Source organism: Pongo pygmaeus, chromosome 11 (genome assembly GCF_028885625.2).
Source record: "Pongo pygmaeus isolate AG05252 chromosome 11, NHGRI_mPonPyg2-v2.0_pri, whole genome shotgun sequence".
In the NCBI taxonomy this organism is placed as follows: Eukaryota; Metazoa; Chordata; class Mammalia; order Primates; family Hominidae; genus Pongo; species Pongo pygmaeus.
The window spans coordinates 119247265-119263371 of record NC_072384.2 but is presented as its reverse complement, the minus strand read 5'-3'; the positions used below and the strand labels follow the sequence as shown (position 1 = coordinate 119263371).

Sequence of the window (16107 nt, the reverse complement as noted above, 5' to 3'; positions counted from 1 at the left end):
CTGTGAACCAACCAGCAATCTTTGGCTGCAGCTCAGATGGATAATGTAAAAATCTGGGTCAATATTCTAGTTCTGAGCAATCATCCTGCAAATCCTGTCAGGTGATAGGAATAAGTAGGATGCCCATCACTCGGAGGTTTCCTTTTTGGTAAAGGAAGACCAAGGGAGCTAACCAAAACCAAGCACCATGCACCCAAGTCTTAGCAAGCATAACCATAGCCACCAGTTATCTGGGTGTGTCACAAGACATCCTTTTCTCTCTCTTGTTGCAGGAGGACTCAATTCCACAGTTTCACCTTAGCATTTGGCTTATGATAAGGAGTCCATGCAACACCCCCTAAGACAAAATTTTGTCCCAAACTCAATTCCAAGCTTCGGGTCAAAGCCCTAGGAAAGAAAACTGGATCTACAGGATCCAGAGGCAGACGATAACAGAGGATAAAAGGCACAGCACAGGTGATCATGGCTAATTCCTGCTGATTAAGCCAAGCCTCTCATTTCATGGATAAAGGTCATGCTAGTACCCATGGCATAAATGAGGTCTAGGGAACTCCAAGGCTACTGACACTAGTGGGAATAGAGACATAGGTGAGAGTGGATAATTCCTATTCTCTAGGCCCTCCCTGCTTCATGGGTGCAGGCCGCTTTGACACCCATGGGTGGCACCCTGTCGCAGTTGTCAGGATTCAGGGATGCAAGGATGGAAGAGGGAAAGAGAATGCTCTTCCTTCTCTTCTTCATGTACCCCAGATTTGCTAGGAAGAGAAGGGAACCGGGGATGCCTGCTCCTCTCTTTTCTAGATGAGTAGCCATTCTTCTTCAGTCTGTACCCTTTCAAATGCATCCTGAACCCCTGGGGCCCCTTTGAAAAGGCGCCTTCTTTTTTCTTTTCTCCTCCTCTGTCCTCTCTTCACTGATAGGTAATTGTGACTCTGTACTACAGGACACTCCCCTCAGACGCATCCTCCAAACTGGGAAAAGTTAATTTCCGAAACCTTAAACTGGCTGGTTCAGGATTGGGCTCAGGGGAAGGGAACCCAGAAGTCCAACATGCCGACAAAAGGGTAAAGTTTTTTTTAACCAGTCAGGATTTTGGCCTCCTTCTCCCTGGGCAAACTGGTAAAAGGCCTTGGGATTTTTGAGCTGACCTTACCCACCCTTTTCTCATTTTGATACATGTTTTCTAATAACCTGGTTTGTCTCTTCTCACCTTCAGGCCATCAAACTCCAAATGGTCATGCAACCAGAGCCTCTGACAATGGCCCGTTTTGCCGGGGACCCTTAGGCCTCTGAGGGAGATATGACTGCCATTTTCCCAAAACAATGCCCCCTGTCAGCAGGAAGCAGTTAAGATCAATCTTCACCCTTATCCCAATCCTTATTCTAATGGCAGTTAGAGGTACTTGTTTAGAGTGGGGAATGAGACAGCCAAGTAAAAAGAGGTCCCTGGAGAAACTCCGACTGGTAGGCGCACTCGGGTGGAGCCTCGGGAGGTTTACACATTTGCAGTGGGAGGAGCTTGTCCTTTCCTGTTCCAGGGTGGTAACCTGGGGATTCAATCTGTGAGACTGTGGCCTGTTAACAGGTACCTCTCTAGCTTTACTGAATTTTTTTCCTTTTCACCCAATAAATTCCATTTTTCTTACCCTTCTGTGTGTCCGCGAGCCTAATCTTTCCTGGTTGTGTGACAAGGACCCCATTTTTAATTGAACTAAGGGGAAAGTCCTACAACAGCCTGGGCAACATAGCAAAACTCTGTCTCTACTAAAATACAAAAAATTAGCCAGGCATGGTGGCGCACACCTATAATCCCAGCTACTTGGGAGTCTGAGGCATGAGCATTGCTTGAACCCGGGGGGCGGAGGTTGCAGTGGGTCGAGATGGGGCAACTGCACTCCAGCCTGGGTGAAAAAGTGAGAATATGTCTCAAAAAAAAAAAAAAAAGAAAGAAAGAAACTTGGGGAAAATGTGAAACAAAAGGTTTATGGAAATCTTGTGTGGTTTAAAAGATGACAAATTTGATAAATGTATTTATGAAGTTTTATTAAAATTAGTTTTAATATGATAATATACTAATACAAAAGTAAAATATTTCTCTTTTGGATAAAATTTTCTGTAGTATTAATAAGACAGTAAAATATTTTTGTTCACTTTTTACATAAACTGCAAAAAGAAAAAAGAGAGAGGAAAGAAGAGACAGATTCTGTCTCATGCTGTCTTATGTCTTTTGATTGTTTGGAAAACTGAGTCTCCTTTATCAAAGAGTACAGGTTTTTTGTTTTTAAGAATCTTTTAGGCCAGGTGGGATGGTTCATGCCTCTAATCCCAGCACTTTGGGAGGCCAAGGTGGGTGGATCACCTGAGGTCAGGAGTTCAAGACCAGCCTGGCCAACATGATGAAACCCTGTCTCTACTAAAAATACAAAAATTAGCTGGGCATGGTGGCGCATGCCTGTAGTCCCAGCTACTCGGGAGGCTGAGCAGGAGAATCACTTGAACTCAGGAGGCGGAGGTTGCAGTGAGCCGAGATGGTGCCATCACACTTCAGCCTGGGCAACAGAGTGAGACTTTGTCTCAAAAAACAAACAAACAAATAAACAAAAAGAATCTTTTAATTATCACTTTGGTTAAATGAATGACTATTGTTTTATGGTGACTTGTGATTCTATTTTGGTCAAGTGTTTTAAACCTTTGACATATTTGGCAGGCTTCCCAAAAATCAGATTTCAGCTTCAAAATTAAGTCTTTTTTGACCTTTAACTTTGGGATGCTACAGAGGTTCCCTGAAGCATCCAAAAGAGAGGTAAACAGAATTATTTGACTTGCTGAGTTACATGGGAAGCATTGTCAAATTAGAAATAATGTTTAACCTTCCTCAGGTTACATTTTAATGAATGTTATTAATATATGTTCCAAAATTGTAGGGGATTTCTAAAATTCTAATGTATATGTCATATTATTATAGGCCACAGAAATAACCAAATTTCCTTGTCAGTTGTGTCATTAACTATGACTATTTGAAGTCATTTCCCCAGTTAATTGCTTAATTCTGATGCAGTTTATGAAAATTTCACAAACACACAAAATCCTAGAATGTGATGTCTTTAAGGAGGTTCATGAAAGGACAGAGAGAACCCTGAGAAGCACTCTTGAATTATTTTAAAAGGTTATAATAACTTTAAAGTCATATATTTGGACTGGGTAAGAATTCTTGAAACTTTAGTGAAGAAACTGACTGGTTTATAAAACTGCTAACCCAAGCAGAACAAAAAGCAATTAAATACCAAAAAAAATACCTTGCCAGATGTTCATGCTAAATCATCCAGTACTGAAATTGTTTAGATATACAATTTGAATGAACTCCATGGTGTAAGTCAAATTACCTAAGATAACTTATCAGTTATTAGTGCTATGCACCTAAATTGGAGAAACAAATGGTATTCAAGAGGGCATAAGTCCAGTGTTAAGCATGGGCTCGTGGAGAACCAGGACAGCCACCTTGTCCTTCCTGAGTCCTTAAAGCTTTTTTTTATTAAAAGTTCTGCATTCCATAACTCATCATGAAAAAGATAAAATGATCCAAATTAAATGTGTGTGTGTGTGTGCGTGTGTAGTGACTTCTACATTGCTAAAATAGTTTATGACCAACATTTGGTTTGTCAAACCCATATTCTTCGGAAGACAATCAAAATTTCAGGTACATTTCGCTACCTGATGGGACATTTAAACATTTATAGAGGGATTTCATTCTATTGTCACTTTCAATGCAGGTTGTCTGGTTGTATAAAAGCTTTCCCACACAAGAGGACTGATGTTATAACAGTAGCTCATTATGCCACCGTGTATTTTCACCAGGAAAAGAAAGCTTTTCATGGTTCACTGACTGAGGACATCAAGCCCTTCACAATCTAGAACCCAAAGAGTGGGTCTTCTGAGAATGTCACAGAAAGACTGCCCTTGCCATCCACACTGCATCAAGACTTCAAGACCTTGAAACTTGGGTTCATAATCTCATAACTCAGAAGGGTCCCTCCACATACTCGGAACTGTACACCCATTAGAAATCTTAAGGTAAAGCTAACCAGGGAAGTTTCTCCCCAGAAGAAGACGGTATCCTTGATGTAGACTTTTTCCCAAGATCACAGATCAAGACTTCTTTACTATCACGAGACTCTTATCTTTCAATTTTTTTCTTCGTTTATGCCCCTATGAACAATAGAAGTGAAAAGGTGGTCTGTTGTGTGCACTCATGGGGTGTACTTTTATTTGTGAAAGATTTCGCAGCCAGCCTTATTACATGGACAACCTTATGCCTTGATAGATGGAAGACAAGGGGCCAATGTAGGTGGGAAATTTTAATGACACATACGTTGCCTCATAGTCAGTCAGAAACAGAACACTGGTCCACTGCTCTTAACCTACATCGTGGTTTAAAAAGATCATTGCCAGGAGGTCTTAACTCTTCTCAAAGAGCATCATGTATTAGGTCCTTTTTTCCATGGTTTGAAGTAAATGAGGCAATGACTGGAAATTTATCCCTCAGCTGGGTGCAGTGGCTCATGCCTGTCATCCCAGTACTTTGGGAGGCCGAGGCGGTTGGATCACTTGAAGTCAGGTGTTCAAGACCAGCCTGGCCAACATGGTGAAACCCCATCTCTATTAAAAATATAAAACTTGGCTGGGCACAGGGGCTCACACCTGTAATCCCAGCACTTTGGGAGGCTGAGGCAGGCGGATCACGAGGTCAGGAGATCGAGACCAACCTGGCTAACACGGTGAAACCCCGTCTCTACTAAAAATACAAAAAAAAATAGCCGGGCGTGCTGGCAGATGCCTGTAGTCCCAGCTACTCGGGAGGCTGAGGCAGGAGAATGGCATGAACTCGGGAGGTGGAGCTTGCAGTGAGCCAAGATTGTGCCACTACACTCCAGCCTGGGCAACAGAGCGAGACTCCATCTCAAAAAAAGAAAGAAAGAGAGAGAGAGAAAGAAAGAAAGAAAGAAAAGAAAGAAAGAAAGAAAGAGAGAAAGAAAGAAAGAAAAGAAAGAAAGAAAGAAAGAAAGAAAAAAAGAAAGAAAGAAAGAAAGAAAGAAAGAAATTTATCCCTCATGATAGGCTCTCTAGCAGATTCTACTGTAAAGGATATGGTTACACAACAGACTTAAAATTCTCTTCTGAAAGTTATGCTAAATAATAGAATTGCTCTAGATTGCCTACTGGCTAAACAGGGAAGTATCTATGCAGCTGCTGGCACTTCCATCATATCTGGTATTTTAGAGATTCAGTTGTAGGGGATTAACAAAGAGACTGCTTAGTTAAAGCAAGTAGAGTCTTTAGCTGATTCTTTGATCTATTTGATTTTAGTTGGTTTGGTTTATGGGGAACCTGGCTAAGGAGCATACTCCAAACTCTAGGTATTATCCTCTTGATAGTCATAACAGCAGTCTCCCTGGTGCACTGTATTCTCTCAAAAGTTTTAAATATTTGCATGCAGCCATCTCTAGAATGTCAAATGGACATTCAACTGGAATGAAAAGAGCTAAAAGAAATATGTGACCATGAGAGGCACCATAACCTGTGAATGATGTGCTGAGACCAGAAACACAAAATGATGGTAACTGAGAGCAGTGCTAAGGCCCTAAGTTTTGCTCATACTCTTACCTAAGTAAGAAACTGACCAAAAGAGGAGAAATTGGAAACAAATTATGGGAGGCCATTGTTTTGGACTAAGCTCATGCACTAGCCTCCAACAGACCACACCAAACCAAAATAGAGTCACTTATGCTAAATGTGACATAATCAAACTAAGACTTTAAGGAAACAAATAGATCCTAGAACAGACTAAGTTTTGTTTTTCTTCTGTAAACAGGACATCCCACCATAAGGAGGTACCCTCTACTCTAACCTTTACAAAAAAATAACCTGAAGTCCTTGTTCCCACCTTACAAAACCCACTGCTCTGCTATTTCCCAGTGGGTCCCAAAACCAAATAAATACATTTACAATGGTGATAATGACATCAATGAGTAAAGTCTTGGTCATCCTCTAAAACTGAGATAACCGAAAGTGGGGAATTGTTAAATCAAGTTCAAGTTTAGCCTAAAGCTGCCTCCTTATATATTAAGTTTGGCCTAAAGGTTTCTCAGCACATTACAAACTATAACGTAAATGGAGTTGTATACAGACTGTAGCCTACTCTTGTGCCAATCACCAAGTTTTGGCCAATCAGAGGTGGCCAACTGTTCAAACCATGTTCAAATTAGGTAAATGCCAAGCTGTAATCAATCCGGCTGTTTCTGTACCTCACTTCCGTTTTTTGTATGTCACTTTCCTTTTTCTGTTCATACATCTTCTTCCACCACGTGGCTGCACTGGAGTCTCTGAGCCTACTCTGGCTCAGGATGCTGTCTGATTTGTGAATCGTTCTTTGCTCATTTAAACTCTGTTAAACTTAATTCAGCTAAAGTTTTTCTTTTTCAACACGTTCTTTCCATCTCTTAGCAAGCGATAAATATTAATAGATCTGTCCCTAACCTTTTTAATGGCTGCATGAAATTTCATCATATGGATGTACCATAATTTAATTAGTCCCCTACTATGGGACATTTAAATCATGCTAATGTTTCCTGACCACAAATAAGGCTGCCTTGAATATTCTTGCATGTCTCTTTGCCTACAGCAGTTTATCTGTAAGGGCAAATGCTAAATTGCTGTGATTCATTCTGGCAATGTAATTGCTAAATTGGCATAACTCACACATATTTCACCTTAATACTTAGTTTCATATTCCCATCCCTGAGGCTTTTGGGCCATGTTCCCTGTTCTGCTACAGCCTCAAGGACAACTTTATAGATGTCTACCAGATGGCCCTGAAAAACACTTAAGTCCAGTCAAGGTAACTGGACAATAATCTCTGGAAGACCTGATGGTAACATGAGTGCTAGGGAAGAAAATCTAATCAAAGGTTTTTGTCAAACTGAAGGAAGAATGTGTTAACAGAATGGGAGTGGTTTTTACAAAATCCAGAAGAAGGAAGCCAAATAGGAAGAATTTGGCAGCATTTATCACTCAGTCCAAAGGAGAGAGATAATTAACCTAATGGAGAGTCACCAGAGAAGTACATTCAAAAGGGTTTCTCCAAGGCCTAGATGGAATTTTCTTCCATACAATTCTACTCCTTTAGTTCTGGGTCCTTCCAAGCTGTTCAGTAATGTAGTTAATAATTTCTCTCCCTAGGTACCTGAATCCTAGGAAGAGGGTGTAGTGGATTAAAGATAGCTACAGACATGCCTCCCATTAAGAGGTGAAGTCCATGTCTCCAGGATCTCAGTGGGCTCTGTAACTGCTTTGATGAGTGGAATACAGTGGAAATGATACTGTGTTGGTTTTCAGGCCCAGGCCTTAAGAAACTGCAACTACTACTTTCCGTCTCTTGGAACATTCACTCTGGGGGAAGCCAGTACATGCAAGAAGTCCAAGTGTTCTAAGACCACCATGCTGTAAGGAAGCTCAAGCCAGTCATATGAAGAGAGAAAGATAACCAGCTGTTCTGGCCAAACCAGGCCAGGCACCAAACATGCAACTAGAAAAGTCATCTTGGCTGTTCCAGCCCCAGAAGATGTGACATGCCAGCTAAAAGCCAGACTCAAGGCCCAGACATATGGCCTCACTTGAGCAATCCTCTCCATTTTGCCCATTTGAGCTGAAGGCCCACTCCATCATGAAGCAGAGATAAGTCATTTCCACTGTGCCCTGCCCACATTCCTGACACACAAAATTATGACTATAACAAAATATTTGTTGTTTTAAGCCACCACAATTTGGGATAGTTTGTTATGCAGCAATAGATAACTAGAACAGAGGGTTCTAGTGCAATGGAGTATTATGATTCCTGGGAGGCTTGACTTCCTGTCTTAGTTCATTTTGTATTGATATAACAGAATATCTGAGGCTGGGTAATTTATAAAGAACAGCAATTTATTTCTTACAGTCCTGGAGGCTGGAGAGTCCAAAGTTGAGGGGACTGTATCTGGTTAGGACCTTCTTGCAATGTTATGCGATGGCAGAAAGCAGACGGGTAAGAGGGCATGTGTGTATGGTGGGGAGGGAGGGGTTAAAATAATCTTTTATCAGTAACCACTCCCATGATAACTAATCATTCAGAATCATTCCAATCACCTCTTAAAGGTCCCACCTCTCAACACTGTTGCATTGGAGATCAAGCTTCCAACACATGAACTTTAGGAAACATTCAAACCATAGCACCTCCTCATTATATAATCATGTTGGGCACTCCAGTCCACACATTTGTTTCTCTGGATTTGGCCAGTGTGGGTCAGTCCCCAGTAATCTGCCCATGCTGAACGTGTTGACATTTAGTTTCTGAAACCTCAAACACTGAGAACTGAAGGGTCAGGCTTGTTCAATCTGCCCACCTCCCTCATTGTCTTTTCTTCACTCTATATTATGTCAAACAACCCAGATCAGGGAGCTGGGAAGAAGAGTATCACAAATAAGTTTACCATCAGATGTATCCACTGCTCAGTACCACTCATGGCACCTCCCCTATGCCTAAGACCATGCCTGGCACTTGGGGGAAAGAGGTAGGAAAGACATAGGCCCAGCCCTCACAGTTTCACAGCCCAGTCTCTAAGCCATATAAACAAGTGATGATAAGAAACATGATACATGATGGCCAGGCACAGTAATTTATGCCTATAATCTCAGTACTTTGGGAGGCCAAAGTGGGTGAATTGCTTGAGCTCAGGAGTTCAAGACCAGCCTAGGCATGGCAAAACCTGTTTCTACCAAAAATAGAAAAATTGGCCAGGAGTGGTGGTGCATACCTGTGGTCCTAACTACTTGGGAGGCTGATGTGAGAGGACAGCTGGAGCCCGGGAATTCAAAGCTGCAGTGAGCCATGATCGCACCACTGCACTCCAGCCTGGGTAACAGAGTGAGACACTGTCTCAAAAAAAGAAAAAAAAAAGAAAGAGAAACATGATAACATAAAATGACACATATGTGCTTAGGACATTGGGGCACCTGGGGGGATTAAATCATTAATCTCCTGGGCACTGGGGGACACAGGAAGGGTCACCAAGCCAGGCAGTGCACAAAAAGAGCTACAGAATAGATATCTCATAATTCTCAGGATCAATATGTTTGAAATATATTAATTTGGTATAAACGTAACATGTTTACATTCCATTTTTCCAGCATGCAACATAATTTTTACTGGGAAAGAGAAAGGCACTGGCATTTATGTAGTATGACTTTTACATGTCCTAATTCCTACCTCACTCCCTTAAGTGCTACAATGCTTCTCAAAGCTGATTTTTATTACTTTTATGTGTGCTAATGCAGTTTTTGACAACTGAGGGCACAAAGGACATTGTGGTTCGCTGTTCCTACGTCCATTCCCATCCTCCCCCTTGTGTGGCAGACACCTGGTTTGGGTGGGAGGGACCCTAATCCCAGCTTGAGGGTGAATGTGCACAGAGGTAAGCTAATTAGGGTATGTCTATCTCCCCCTGGCCACTATGATGGGTTCATGGATAGGCAATTAACCCAGGCCAAGCCAGTCAACCAACTCCTGCAAGACAGGTGAGCCAAGGGAACTGCAGAAAAACAGAGCTGTCATTTTTCAGATTTGGAGATAGGGTCTTGCTATGTTTCTCAGTCTGGTCTCAAACTCCTGAACTCAAGGAATCCTTCTGCCTCAGCCTCCCAAGTAGCTGGGGGACTGTAAGATTGTGCCATCACACCCAGCCAAAGCTGTTGCTTTGATGACTTCCTGAATCTCTAGAACAAATACACCTGAAGGACACTCAACTATTGGTGTTTTCAGTTCTATGAACCAATAAAGTTGCTTTATAGTTTAAGCCAGTTTGAGTGGCAACCTAACAAATTCTAACTGATACAAAGTGAGTAACTGAAACACATTCTCTAATTTTAAAAGGCTATTAACTGAGTTTTATAGATGTACAACACTCCTCTATTAACTCACACTAGCCACATGTAGTGGGAAAGGCTAATGTATTTCCCATGGGACGGCCCAGGTTCGTGTGCCCCAAGATCTTTGGGATACAAGGACTGAAACCAGGGGGCTCTGCTATATCCCAGCCCTGTACTCTCCTTTAAAAAGCCATACATCCTGACTTTCCCCTGCTTCCTCTTCCTCATCCTAAAGCCATCTAGAATTTCTTTGGTTAGTTACTGCTCTAGACATCATCCTAAGCAAATCTGCCCCTGAGAAATCCTTAGTTCTCACCCGTAAGGCATTTACTGGGTCTCTCCCATTTCTAGAGGTTAAATCAAGCAGAAGAAGTTAACAGGAGTCTGTTTTCTTGGCTTAAAGCAGGGGTCCCCAACCCCTGGGCCACAGACCAGTACTAGTCTGTGACCTGTTAGGAACCAGGCCTCCCAGCAGGAGGTAAGCGGCAGGTGAGTGAACAAAGCTTCATCTGTATTTACAGCCACTCCCTATCACTCACATTACCACCTGAGCTCTGCCTCCTGTCAGATCAGTGCTGGCATTAGATTCTCATAGGAGCACAAACCCTATTTTGAACTGCGTATGTGAGGGATCTAGGTTGCACACTCCTTAAGAGAATCTAATGCCTGATCTGTCACTGTCTCCCATCACCCCCAGATGGCACAGTCTGGTTGCAGGAAAACAAGCTCAGGGCTCCCACTGGTTCCATATTATGGTGAGTTGCATAATTATTTCATTATATATTACAATGTAACAATAATAGAAATAAAGTACACAATAAATGTAATGCACTTGAATCATCCCAAAACCATCCCTGCCACCCCAGTCCATGGAAAAATTGTCTTCCACAAAACTGGTGCCAAAAAGATTGGGGACCACTGGCTTAAAGGATCTGGGTTCACAAGAAGTGATTTCAAAACCATCTCTCAGTATTTTGTGACCTGCCCCCTGTCAACCTGAAATAATCAAAAGAATCAGAATCCAGTTTTAAACATTTTATTCAAGTGAAAAGCTGGGAATAGCCATTTGGGAAACACACACTCCAGAAAAATGGGATCAGTGCTCCAAAGTTAAAAGTTAAGTCCTTGCTTATATAGGCAGGAAACAAAGTTTCATAGGGTTATAACATTTTCTATACAAGGCTGGTTTATGAGTTACAATTTAATTAGTTATCATTTGTTTTCTTTTCCATGTGTCTCATTTTCATTTCCTTTCCAATTTAAAATAGTATAGTTAACATTTCTTCTTAAAGCAATGTGATAGGCATGAAATCTTTGCATGAGAAAGGTAAAAGGAAGTTAATCTATAATGAAGTTCAACAGTGAAGAGGGAAGGCATCTTCCTTGGCCCCATGTAGACATTGACAATATTTTCAAAACAACAGAGGTAAAGAAGAAAGTTAATCTATAATCAGAAAAACAAAGGTTACAGCTGCTTAGGTTACAGCAGCCTGCTTATGTGACTTGAGTGCCATAATCACATAATCACATTCCCTTAAGGCTCAAAATATTTTAAAGTTCCAACAGCTTAGGTTTTGAATTATTTATTTTTACACCCCCAAGTCTCACAAACATGAGCCCAACAGGGAAGACTGCAGGAGAGACAGCAGCCACCAGGACAGTGCAGAGGATGCAGCCCTGGTTGTAGTCAGTTTTGTCCTTCGTTGCCCTCAGAGTCATCTTCTCCCTCATCCTCAAACTCCCTTCCAGCTTTCTCTGGAGTGTGGCTCAGATCTGCCTCTCTATCCTGGATCCTGCCACACCTGAGCCTTCATCACCTTAGCCTCTGCACCTCTCCTACTACACACACCACAGCCTGGACAGTGTTCCATGCAGGCCGTCTTTACTCCATGCCTGCTCAAGAGCTCACCATGGCCCCTCAGAGGAACCAGGGCCCTTATCTTGATCTTCAAGGCTGTCCTCAAAGGCCCGTCCTGTCCCCAGTCCCCACAGCTCCTCCTCACTTTTGACTCCTTCCCAGCACAGACACATGACCAGCAGATGGTTGGCTACCCCAGCCCAGGACCAGCCTACTCCTATCAGTCCTTGACAACCAAGTGTCCTTGTGGAGGCACCCCGTGAGTCGAAGCCCCCTCCCTCTTCCCCAACCTTAGAACAGCTTCTCCTCCCAGAGTTCTCTCTGTGAAGTTAACTTTTTGTTGCTTTATCTCTTTGTCCTCCATCTTCTTCAGAGGAGCATATAAGCCCCATGAGGGCAGAAGCCTCATCTCACTGAATCCCAGCACTTGGAACCATGCCTGGAACATGGTAGGTGCATTCATATTTGTTGATAGTCATTAGGAAGACAGATCCTGCATGAACCCCTTTGGTTCATTTCCTAAATCCTCTCCAAAATTGGTCAGTGTTGGGTTTTCCGGTCTCTGTCAGTGAGCAGTGAGCTGTTCATCCTTGCCTCATTTCTGTGTTCTGCTGGATAAAACTTTCTTACTAGACATTGGTTTTCTCCCCCAACACCGCTAACCTGAACACAGACTACAGGCTGATTTCTTTTTTCTTTTTTTCTTTGAGAAGGAGTTTTGCTCTTGTTGCCCAGACTGGAGTGCAATGGCGTGATCTTGGCTCACCACAACCTCCACCTCCCTGGTTCAAGAGATTCTCCTTCCTCAGCTTCCCGAGTAGCTGGGATTACAGGCATGCACCACCATGCCCAGCTAATTTTGTATTTTTAGTAGAGATGGTGTTTCACCATGTTGGTCAAGCTGGTCTTGAACTCCCGACCTCAGGTGATCTGCCTGCCTCGGCCTCCCAAAATGCTGGGACTACAGGTATGAGCCACCGTGCCCGGCCCCCCCTCCCTTTTTTTAAATTTTATTTATTTATTTATTTATTTGTGAGACAGAGTCTTGCTTTGTTGCCCAGGCTGGAGTACAGTGGCACGATCTCGGCTCACCGCAACCTTCGCCTCCCAGGCTCAAGCAATTCTCCTGCCTCAGCCTCCCTAGTAGCTGGGATTACAGGCATGTGCCACCATGCCCGGCTACTGTTTGTATTTTTAGTAGAGACGGGGTTTCACCATGTTGGCCAGGCTGGTCTCAAACTCCTGACTTCAGGTGATCTGCCCACCTCAGCCTCCCAAGGTGCTGAGATTACAGGTGTGAGCCACTGCACCCGGCCTCAGACTGATTTCTTAATAACAAAAAGTAACTTTTCCTTACTGTCTGTGAGTTTGCTTCCACGATCTGAGAAGCAGCATTGTGTTTTCCCCTAAGAGGAAATTTACCTTGCAAATAACCAAGAGGTTTCTATAACCCTCCTGAAGTGATTTCGTTTGGAAGAAGTCTGTGGTAGCCAATATCACAACAGAACTCGTGATTCCATAATATCTGTCAGCTTACACACTTGCCTCTGCCAGTCTCTTCCCAAGACAGCTCCCTCCTCAACCTCTGCTCACTTTAAGTCCAGCGTCCAGATCCCCCCTTTGCTGGTGCTGTCCTGATTTACGCCCCTCCTCGTCCTGTTTATCTCAGCTCAAAGGGCTGTGTCTGCACTTTGCACATTCTCCCTACAGATGTCCAGTTTATGACCATAGCCTCAGTGGGTCCCCAGCTGAGTTCCCGCAGCCTTCACTTTCTGTCCAATGTCTCCTCACCTCTAGCCTCTCTGTTACGGTGCCCACCCCCATCCCCAGGACGCGATGCCCCGCGAGTTACCTGTAACTGGTGCAGTTGCAGGGCATAGCCTTGAACGAACAGCTGAAAGAAGAAGCGCAGCTGCCCTAGACGTGGAATCTCCTCTAAGCTCCGTTGCCGCCGCCGGACACCAGGCCCGGCTCCGGGAGCTCCGGTGGCCTTGTCCGAGGGGAGGGCGGCAGGGATCGCGGCCTTGGCTCTGGCCCCGTGGGGGCAGAGGCCACGGCCGGCCCCTCGCAGCGCCCACCTCAGCCTCGCGCGGCCCAGCGCAGCCATGGGTTGTGCTCGCGCGTCTGCACCTTTGGGTCGAGTGCTGAGTCCCCGGACCCGCCCAGGCAGCAGTGCAGGGCGGGTTCAAAGCCGGGTGCTGGGGAGGGCCGAGCAAAGGCCAGCTAGACCCCTTCCCGCTCACTCCCTCGCTCCTCCCAGCGACGCGGGGGCTGCAGGAGAGGGACGCGGTGACTCGGGGATATCCACGGCGCCCCGACCAAGGCCTCCGCCACCGACTCCTCACCCCGCGCCTCCGAGGCCTCTCAAATAACTTTTCGCTTGGTCTGAACTCTGGGCGGGGGGTGCAGCGAGATTCTTTCGAAATCAGGAAGCCCCACACCGGGATAGGTCCTTGCCCGGTCACGGGCTCCCCACCCAAGGCGACCCTCGCGTTCTGGAGGGAACGGGAACCGGCCGCGGCTAACTTGCCCTCGGCTTCTCCCAATGGCCGTCCGGATTGATCCCGGAGTCAGTTCGGAGCGAGGGGGGCCAGTCATCTGATCCCTGGAGGGGGGCCGCTGAACAAAGAAATCTAAATATTCGTGGTTTTTTTTTTTTTAAATTCAATTTTCCCTCCACGCACCTCCCTGCCGCGTCTGCCAAGGCAGGATATTTCAAACTGCAGGTTGAGACCAGATTTCGTAGATGATGGCCAGAATTATTTTTAATAAAATGAAAAGAGTAACATAGTACGGAAAACTTACCGCAAGAAGAAAAAAAAAGGATTGTCTTATGAATCCTATGTTTCATGTATATTCAAAGTATAGTTGTCAAAAAGTTTAAAAACATAACTCATGCAAATATAAAATAAATACAGGGTCAAAGATCACATTCAAGCCAGGAATGAAGGACCTAGCAGGACGGTACAGCTGGTTCTAACAGCATTTGAAAAATTGGTGATTTACAGGCAGCCAGAGAAGAAAGGGCATATTAAGTTCAATTAGGCTGACAGCTGAGTTGCTAGGTGTGGCTTTCTACTTATTTATTCTAGGACTCCTAGTTTCTTGACTCTGTGACTGGATGTCTTTGATCAGTCTGGGGAGTTTCTCAGATATTATCTGTTCAAACATTGCTTCTCCCCATTTTTTTCTCCTTTCCCGGGACTTCAAACTGCTATATGTATGTTAGATCTCCCTGTATCCTTCCTCTCTCTTACCCTGTCTTGTGTATTTTTGTTCCTTTGTGTCATATAGTTTGTTAATTCTCTCCTCCCCACTCCCCAGACAGAGTCTCACTCTGTCGCCCAGGCTGGAGTACAGTGCTGGAATCTCGGCTCACTGCAACCTCCGCCTCCCAGTTTAAGCAATTCTCCGGTCTCAGCCTCCAGAGTAGCTGGAATTAGAGGTGCCCGCCACCACGCCCTGCTAATTTTTGTATTTTTAGTAGAGATGGGGTTTCGCCATGTTGGCCAGGCTGGTCTCAAACTCCTGACCTCAGGTGATCTATCTATCTTGGCCTCCCAAAGTGCTGGAATTACAGGTGTGAGCCACAGCACCCAACCTAGACCATATTTTTCATTTGGTTTTTGGACAGGAAGGACAGGAGGCCATGCTTTAAAAACGTGGTGGCACACGTGATCCCAGCTACTTGGGGAGGCTGAGGCAGGAGAATCGCTTGAACCCAGGAGGTAGAGATTGCAGTGAGCTGAGATTGTGCCACGCACTCCAACCTGGACAACAGAGTGAGACTCCATCTCAAAAAAAAAAAAAAAATATATATATATATATATGATCTAGTTCAAGACTTAGGAGCCATTAACGAGGTCATAATTCTCTTACATCCTATAGTGCCAAATCCTTATACTATACTTAACCAAATACCAGAAAACACCAATTAGTTCACCGTGTTAGATCATAAGAATGCTTTCTTTTGTATTCCTTTGCACTTCGCCTCTCAGAATTTATTTCCTTTCGAGTAAACTAATCCTGAAACTACTATTACCCAGCGGTACAACCAAGACAATACTGCCTCATGATTTTGGCATAGCCCTCGCTTGTTCAAAAATGCCTTGACACAAAAGTTAAGAAAGCCAGAGCTAAAAAGGAAAGCCACACTCCAGTATGTAAATAACATCTTTGTATACAGCCCCACTAAAGAGGACTCAAATAAAAATGCCATTCAAGTCCTAAACTTCCTTAAAAAAATCAGTTCTCTCCATCCAAGGCCCAAATTTCTCTACCAAAAGTGAAAT

At 44.0% G+C, this 16107-nt stretch overlaps 1 protein-coding gene across 1 annotated transcript in view; it reads right to left on the bottom strand.

Moving 5' to 3' along the window:
- LOC129031813 (sterol 26-hydroxylase, mitochondrial) overlaps positions 1–14419 on the bottom strand; it is a 34018-nt gene extending 19599 nt beyond the window's left edge. Inside the window, exon 1 of the mRNA XM_054478574.2 lies at positions 13668–14419. Within this exon, the coding sequence (XP_054334549.1) occupies positions 13668–13922 (255 nt within the window). The 5' untranslated portion in view covers positions 13923–14419. The remainder of the gene's footprint in view (positions 1–13667) is intronic.
- Positions 14420–16107: the final 1688 nt, after the last annotated feature.